General features: G+C 43.4%; 1 protein-coding gene across 2 annotated transcripts; it reads right to left on the bottom strand.

Annotated features, from left to right (window-relative positions):
• Positions 1 to 474: 474 nt before the first annotated feature.
• LOC106573572 (heterogeneous nuclear ribonucleoprotein M) lies at positions 475 to 7,257 on the bottom strand. 2 transcript variants are annotated; one of them, XM_014148720.3, is made up of 15 exons: positions 6,989 to 7,257; positions 6,155 to 6,330; positions 4,474 to 4,526; positions 3,770 to 3,777; positions 3,587 to 3,680; positions 3,207 to 3,467; positions 2,892 to 3,095; positions 2,728 to 2,788; positions 2,451 to 2,555; positions 2,324 to 2,368; positions 2,124 to 2,192; positions 1,932 to 2,033; positions 1,259 to 1,824; positions 1,061 to 1,112; positions 475 to 859 (listed from the first exon to the last, which is right to left on the bottom strand). In XM_014148720.3, exons 1-15 carry the CDS (start codon positions 7,027 to 7,029, stop codon positions 696 to 698), a joined length of 2,001 nt encoding a protein of 666 aa, XP_014004195.1. In that variant the 5' UTR covers positions 7,030 to 7,257; the 3' UTR covers positions 475 to 695. The 2 variants fall into 2 exon arrangements, with proteins under 2 accessions (XP_014004195.1, XP_082818841.1); XM_082962715.1 differs by lacking the exons at positions 2,324 to 2,368; positions 4,474 to 4,526; positions 6,155 to 6,330; positions 6,989 to 7,257 and having other exon boundaries at positions 3,770 to 4,055.
• Positions 7,258 to 7,487: the final 230 nt, after the last annotated feature.

Here is a 7,487-nt window from a genome sequence, read left to right as displayed (position 1 = left end):
AAACTGGTTATCAACGTAATTAGATCAGTAAAAATACGTCAAACGGTCTGATATACCACGGCTGTCAGACATTCAGGACTCTAACCACCCAGTTTATAAAATCATTTAGATCACGTGTCAGTCAAAAATCCACAAATTCTGACAAACTCCAACTATCGATTATGCAAGAATGGGCTGCCATCAGTCAGGATGTGGCCCAGAAGTTAATTGACAGCATGCCAGGGTAGATTGCAGAGGTCTTGAAAAAGGGTCAACACTGCAAATATTGACTCTTTGCATCAACTTCATGTAATTGTCAATAAAAGCCTTTGACACTTATGAAATGCGTGTAATTATACTTCAGTATTCCATAGTAACATCTGACAAAAATATCTAAAGACACTGAAGCAGCAAACTTTGTGGAAATTAATATTTGTCATTCTCACAACTTTTGGCCACGACTGTACATGTCAGTGGCGAAGACAGAAAACAAAATTCCAATGTTGATATTTATTATCAAAACACCTTATAGAACAAAGGCAATGAAGTGAAGCATTACAGGTAAAATATAAAGAAATGTAAATTTGGTCACAAATTATGCAGGGACGAGAACTAACTAAAAATACACTTGCGCAGTTACAATTGCCTAACAAACAAGAAGTGTGGAAAGGTCGATACAGGGCGGCAAATAGCAGGGCCATAATGACACTGGACGATTACGCATTTCTGTCAATTCTGACATCGATCTCTCTTCCATTCAGCCTGTAGCCGTTCATGGTGCGACAGGCTCTCTCGGCAGTCTCCGGGTTGTCAAAGCGAACCACGCCACAGCCCTTGGACTTGCCATTCTCCATCTTGATGTCAGCATATTGGACAATACCTACAGTAGAAAGCACATTGAAGCTGTTAGAAATATTTTGGCTGAAGTTCCAATTGAATCTTGGGTCAGAAAGACTTCCATGGTGTCATTACCTAATGAACATTCCATTTGCATGCGTCTCAATTCTGTAAAATGACATTTCAGATTTTTTGTACTCAAGGAAGTCCCTACATTAATGAAATGAGTGGATTATGTTCTTACCGCATGTATTGAAGTTATCCTTCAGCATTTTCCAGGTGAAGTCAAAGGGCAGCTACAAGAAGAGTCAAATCAATAAGTTTACAATGGTCTGTGTTGAATACAACTGTCAAGATGAGTCTTAATAAAAACCAATATTCTGAATACACTCCAACCACACAATTGGGAACAGTTGATCATTATTTCTATAGAGAAGCTTACATTTCTGACAAAGATCTGACAGCCCTTCCTGGCGTTGGCTCCAGGACCTCCGGACCCCCCAAAGCCATTTCCTCCAAAGCCCCCACGCTCCATCTCAGCTGGCCGGTCAAACTGGCCGCCAACACCGACAGCTCCCATGCGGTCCATAGTGGAGCCCATGCGGTCAAGCCCGGTGGTCGGGAATCGCTCGATGCCGGCAGACCCCATGCGGTCAAAGTTGGTTCCCATCCTCTCCATGCGATCCGCCATGCCCATGGGAGAGGCGAAGTCCAGGCCAGCAGGCATACGTTCCAAACTGGACGGGCCTAGGCGGTCAAACCCAGCTGGGCCCAGGCGGTCCACGCTGGAGCTCATACGGTCCAGCCCAGAACCAAGCCTGTCCATACTGGGCCCCAGCCGGTCCAGCCCTGAGCCCATCCTGTCAAAGCCAGACCCCCCTAGCCTGTCCAGATCAGACACGCGGTCCATCCTCTCCATCCCCATGCGCTCCATTCCACCCAGACGGTCCATTCCACCGCCCAAGCGATCCATGCCAGAGCTCATGCGGTCCATGCCCAATGAGCTACCTGTAAGTCAAGGAAAAACGACTAGTGAGACATTTTAGGTCCTGTGAGAAATTAGCGTCAGGCGTGTACGTGTTAGGAAGAATTGCGCAAATCCTAAAAATACTAACCCATTCCTCTTTCAAAGGATTCTCCAAAATTATTGCGAGACATGCCCATATCATTTCGACCAAACTCTCGGTCAAAAGAACCACCAAGCCCACGGTCCATCTCTGACAACGCAAGAGATTAAACTATTAGAAGACAAACATTAATGTTTCACAAACACGTGAATTTGTATTGTGTGAATTTCATTTCCTTACCATTCATCCTGCCCATTCCAGATGGTCCGAAACGCTCCATGTTGTTCATTCCACCAAAGTTATCCATGCCTGGTGAAAAATTATGGCAAGAAAGTTAAATCTACAATAGTGTACTAGGGGAAAAAAAGAGCAGGAAAAACACCATGCAAAAATATGTTAAACTATACCCATTCAATGGACGCAGTACAAAAAGTACATACCTCCCATTCTACCCATGCCACCACCAAAGCCCATGCCATCCATGCCTACAAACCAAACAAACAGTGAGTGAATGAACCAAGCCAAATGAAAAGTCCACTGTAGAGGATCACAAAGACAGCTCCTTACCCCCAGGTCCCATGTTGCCCATTCCTCCACCTCCTCTGTTCAGTGCGGTGGCGTCGATGGGTTGGCCACCAGGCCCAAGTCCCAGCCCGATGCCACTAAGGCCACCTGAGGGAAAAGAAATGGATGATTGATAGAAAGAAACACAACCGAGCCTTCTATTGAAGATTCAGTGGAAGCTAGCGTTGAACATACTCAAAATGTGTTGGAAAGAGTATTTCCATTGACTTCTCTTTACATTTCGGGAGGGGGGGGGGGGGGGGGGGGGAATTGTACATACGGGGTAGTGCTGGGGGTCTCTCAGGTGGTGCAAAGTCTCCTTTTGGCAAGGACTTCTCATCCTGAAATATCCAACAAGCATCAGTGAAAATACATTCAAAAATGTGTACAAGGAATATAAAACTTGTTAATTTTAGTGTGTGCACAATCTAATATGTTGCTTACCAGCTTGACATGCATGACCCGGTTGAATAGCAGTTGACCGTTGAACATACTGACGGCTTGGACAGCTTCAATAGGCATGTCAAAGGTGACGGTGCCCATGCCCCTGCTATTCCCATCTTTGTCCTCCAGGATGTCAGTACGCACCACCACTCCTGCCATGCCAAACACCTCCTTCAGCTTCTTCCAGCCAACCTTGTAGTCCAGCTGGAAACAAAACATGGTGTTGACTTGGTTAAAATACTTGCAATAACATAATTTCAAATGATATCAAAAACAATGTATATTGTGCATACTGGACTACAATCTCCAACTTACGTTAGCTACAAAGACGGTGCTTCCAATCTTGCCAGCCTGCAGCCCGTGGATGATCTCATTGGGGATGTTGGAGTTGTTCATGAGGCTGGGGGGGATGTTGACCATGGGTGGGGCGCCTGGTCCTGGGCCCATGCGGTCCATGTTCATTCGCTCCATGTTCATGCGATCCATGCCCATGTTCATTCCACCATGGCCACCAGGGGGCCCACCACCACCCTGGGACCTGTGGGCATCCCTCTGGGCAATCACACCATCTGGGTCCTGGGGAGAGAGGAAGGGAGACATGGGCAACATCACTAAACAGGGAAAAAAAGACAGTGCTAGATATTTGTTCTTCTGGTGGTAACAAGTGTCAGTAGCATCAAAAAAAGACTGCTCACCTCTTTGACCTTCAGGGGCCGCCCATTCAGGTTGTGCTTGTTGACCTTCTCCACAGCCTTCTTCATCAGTTCCTCAGTCCTGAACTCAACAACCCTGTTCACACAAACATCATGATGAACACCAGGAACTTAGAATAACCTTGAGACGCCTATTAGAATGAAGACAGAATGATAAATACTTACGCGCAGCCCTTGATTGATTGAAGACCGAACAACAGCATCATTGAAGTAGAAAAACAACATTCAAGTTAGTAATCAGTTGTGGCACTGTAGAGAACAATGGTATTCAGGGGCTGAATTACTCTTATGAAAGGCATCGAATGACCTTCATGCATATTCAATAACAGGGCCAAACACATTCTACTCACTTGTATGGCCTTAGAGTAACTGACTGTTCAAGGCTTTCAAAATTATTAGACCGCTTAAAAGCTGGTCACCAGACAATATAGGAAATACAGAGATTGTCTGGTGAATCTAAACCCTTAACATTGTACCCATCAAAGGCAGAAGTCCCACAGACAAAATGCACTTTGAAGGAAATATCTGTTCCACAAAAACAATTACATGGACTCAAATCTATTACATGTAACAGCCATGTTACAACCTCTTGGGGGGCTGGGCCCCATTTTAGATTAAGTCCCAGATGAACAAATCCACAGCAAAAGGGGACTTTCCCAGCTACTGCAATCACATGGGATTGGCTACAGAAACCCGAATTCCCAATCAGACACCAAGATGACCTCATTCGGTGCCACAGACTGCACCATGTTTTCTGTCCAGTGTCACCCACTTCACGCGTTCATCAAAACTCATCCAAGTTTGAACATCCCCCACAATGAAAGAAAAGATCTCAAGCTGACAAACACAGGTTCGTCTATTGCACTTACCCTCGATTTGCCTTCTCCGTCCATTAAGTGTTCCACGTACGTTACCTCACCCACTACAAATCAGATTCCAGACGACACACACCAGGGGAGAGAAGCCGAGAAAACAATGGGGGTTTAGAGCAGACAAGCGGTTGGTGACCGTGAGCTCGGCCTGCTACTCCAGAGCCTCCCCCCCAGCACCTCAATTCTGGTACAGGTCTACAAAAGACAAGCTCTTACTGATCTTAAAATGACTTCTTAGCCTGTCCTTGTAGTCCCCAAACACCAAGAGCAATAGATTGAAGAGAACAATCGTCAAATAGCTAACAACATCTAAATCAGATGAGTTATAAAGGAACAATTTTCGAAGTGAGGATAAAGTTGACAGAATGACAGTTAAGTTTGCAGAGTCATTTGAAACCATGAGTCCACCCTTCCAAAATCCATGTTCCTTGTTAAATGTATTTGGAACCACTGACTGATACAACTTTTCGGACGCACCTTTGAACGTAAACTACACTAAAAACTAAATTGCACCAACTCAACTAACTCCAATGTCTGAAGAACATTGACATTTTTGGAAAGCTGTACATACATTGGACCTGGAGAGGCACAACAGTGTCCAAATGTGTTTTTAACTAACAAAGGGACAACCATGGCTAATTCCAGCAAATGAGTGCGCTATAAATGGACAGGAACCAATCCTCAGCTGAAACAAGGACAGCCGTGAGAAGCTGCTTCATTTTGTAGACCTGTACCCCAAGAAATCCCAAACACATCTGTAATTGGTACAACATGGAGATCTGCGGAAACGACAAACCTAAAAAAAGAGAATGCAATTTAACGCCACATTCAATTATTATATCCAAACACTAAAAACTGAAAGGCATTGGTAACCTCTCAGAACACCCATGCTTTATCATGATTAAAAGCAGGTGCTATTGATTACATTAGTGCTAACATATATTACAGCTTTGCCAAAGCCACGTAAACAACCATTTAAACTTCGATAAACAGTACACCGTTCCTTTTGTTGCAGGACAATTTGAAGACAAAAAGAAGTTGAGGACAACTAGCCCATGCTGCAAATTAACATTAAATAGAACCCATTAAACAATTCTTAATTTGACAATTTCCAAGAAAATTATAATACAAAGAACATAAGACCAGCTTTAATAGTTGTAGTATAATCACCTGAGAGAAATTCAGTATGTCAAGGCAATGCAGACAGTTCTATTTGCAGCTACATACACAAACCACAAGACCCAACAACAGTGCAATTGATGGCCCATACACTATAAGCCCTGTACTTAATTTGAGGACCTCCCTTTAGTTTGTATATTCCCATTGTTCACGCAAGTGTAGCTGCAGCGATCAAGGACCCCAAAATGAAGGACAAATTCATAATGCCATTCACAGCACTATAAAAATGACTAGCCGAAGGCAGAAATCACAGAGAGAACTATTCTGAAATCTAAACCATCCAAGACTTAGAACACAGGCCAATCCATGGAAAGGCCACTCCCATAGTCTGTATACCAAGAACCTCACAGCTATGAATTGCAACCTGGGCCCTTTACAGATTTGCCAGATGCCTTTTAGTCAACAAGGTGAAGTGGTTCAACACAAATGACCTGTTATGTGAGGTTTTATTAGCCTTGATGGACTCCATATCTATGACGGATCTAACTTAACACCATACCTTTTTCTTTCATTAGGTCTTTGAGTGCTTGCCATTTCACATCATATGGAATGTTGCTGACAAACACACGGTATCTTTTAGATGGGTTTCCATAGGGTTCAAAGCGACCACCTCCACGCTTCTGGGGCCTTTCCTTCCTGGCACTGGGTTCATGCTTGGCCTTGCCGTTAATTTCCCTTTGGGGAAAAAAGAACGGGAAGTGATTAATGGAGTAACGATAATACGTCGGTCTGACCGTGAAAAAAGGTTAACGTCCACTAACAAAAAAATTACATTTCTAGACTGCAGTACAAAAGGGTAACTAGTTGTAATTTACTAGCTAGCTTCGTTCTGCAACTAACGTTAGGCATGCATGTTAACGATTCTAACTTTTACTTTGTTTACAGATCCGTTAATATGTTAACACATTTTCAGACACGCGATATACATCATATAACATTAGCTAGCTAACGTTATTCCGTATTTTGTGAATAGTTGTCCAGTACACGAGCTTAGTCAACCAAAATAGCAAGTGATGGCGTACTTAACAAAAAAAATGGAGGGAGAGGACAAGTTAGGTAACGTTAGCAGGCTAGCTAATTTGCTAATCTCATGCGGTGTGGTGGCACTGGTGCACGCACGCAGCTCACATTGTGGCTAGCGTAGCAAGCAGAATCCATTGTTTAGCTATTTTAGTGATTAGCTAGGTAGGTATCCATTTAGCTGTTAACTTCAAAACAATACAGATTAAAAATATACGAAACCTTGGCGAGCGGGAAATGTAAAGAAAGTTACTAGGTACTATGTTACTGCCAGCCCAAAAAAAAGAATTAACGAAATAAATCAAAACGTTACCCCTGGCCTGGTTTCTCCGGAGCAGCGGCCTCGTTCGACATCTTCTTGCGCAGTTGGCTAATCCTGTTTTGTTACGGAATGAATGTGGTCAATGGAATACCTCAAAAACGCTGATAAAATATTGCCGAAATTTGGCAGTGTTCCTTCACTTTAGCAGTATCGAATAAATAACTGTTTTAATGTATTACTTTGGCGCGACGGGCTGCTAGTCAACAAGCTAACGTTGGTGAAATGGCGGATGAATACACCCGTTTCTATTTATTCGTTGGGTTGCCAAGGAGAGTGAAGCATGCTGGGAATTTGGCTCTGCGACCGACGACCGCTCAGAATCAAAGTACAATTATTATTTTTTTTTATTCTATTGAATATATATGAATCAATTACCAGTTAGAATTTTGTTTACACTGTTTTTATCATGGCAAAGAAACGGAGTTTCTAAACCCAGAGACAACATCACGAGACTTCCGAGAACGCTTTTGAAACAGACCAGGAACGGGTT

The sequence above is a fragment of the Salmo salar genome, chromosome 16, assembly GCF_965601325.2.
Source record: "Salmo salar chromosome 16, fSalSal1, whole genome shotgun sequence".
Lineage (NCBI taxonomy): Eukaryota > Metazoa > Chordata > Actinopteri > Salmoniformes > Salmonidae > Salmo > Salmo salar.
This window is presented reverse-complemented; position numbering and strand designations above follow the sequence as displayed.

What these genes read in the sequence shown, in the direction of transcription:
- LOC106573572 (XM_014148720.3), bottom strand. Translation starts at nt 7,029, where the DNA reads ATGTCGAACGAGGCCGCTGCTCCGGAGAAACCAGGCCAGGG. An exon ending in CCGGAGAAACCAGGCCAGGG is followed by an intron (nt 6,331 to 6,988) that starts GTAACGTTTTGA and finishes TTTTCCCCAAAG; the next exon opens with GGAAATTAACGGCAAGGCCA. An exon ending in GTCAGATCTTTGTCAGAAAT is followed by an intron (nt 1,113 to 1,258) that starts GTAAGCTTCTCT and finishes CTCTTCTTGTAG; the next exon opens with CTGCCCTTTGACTTCACCTG.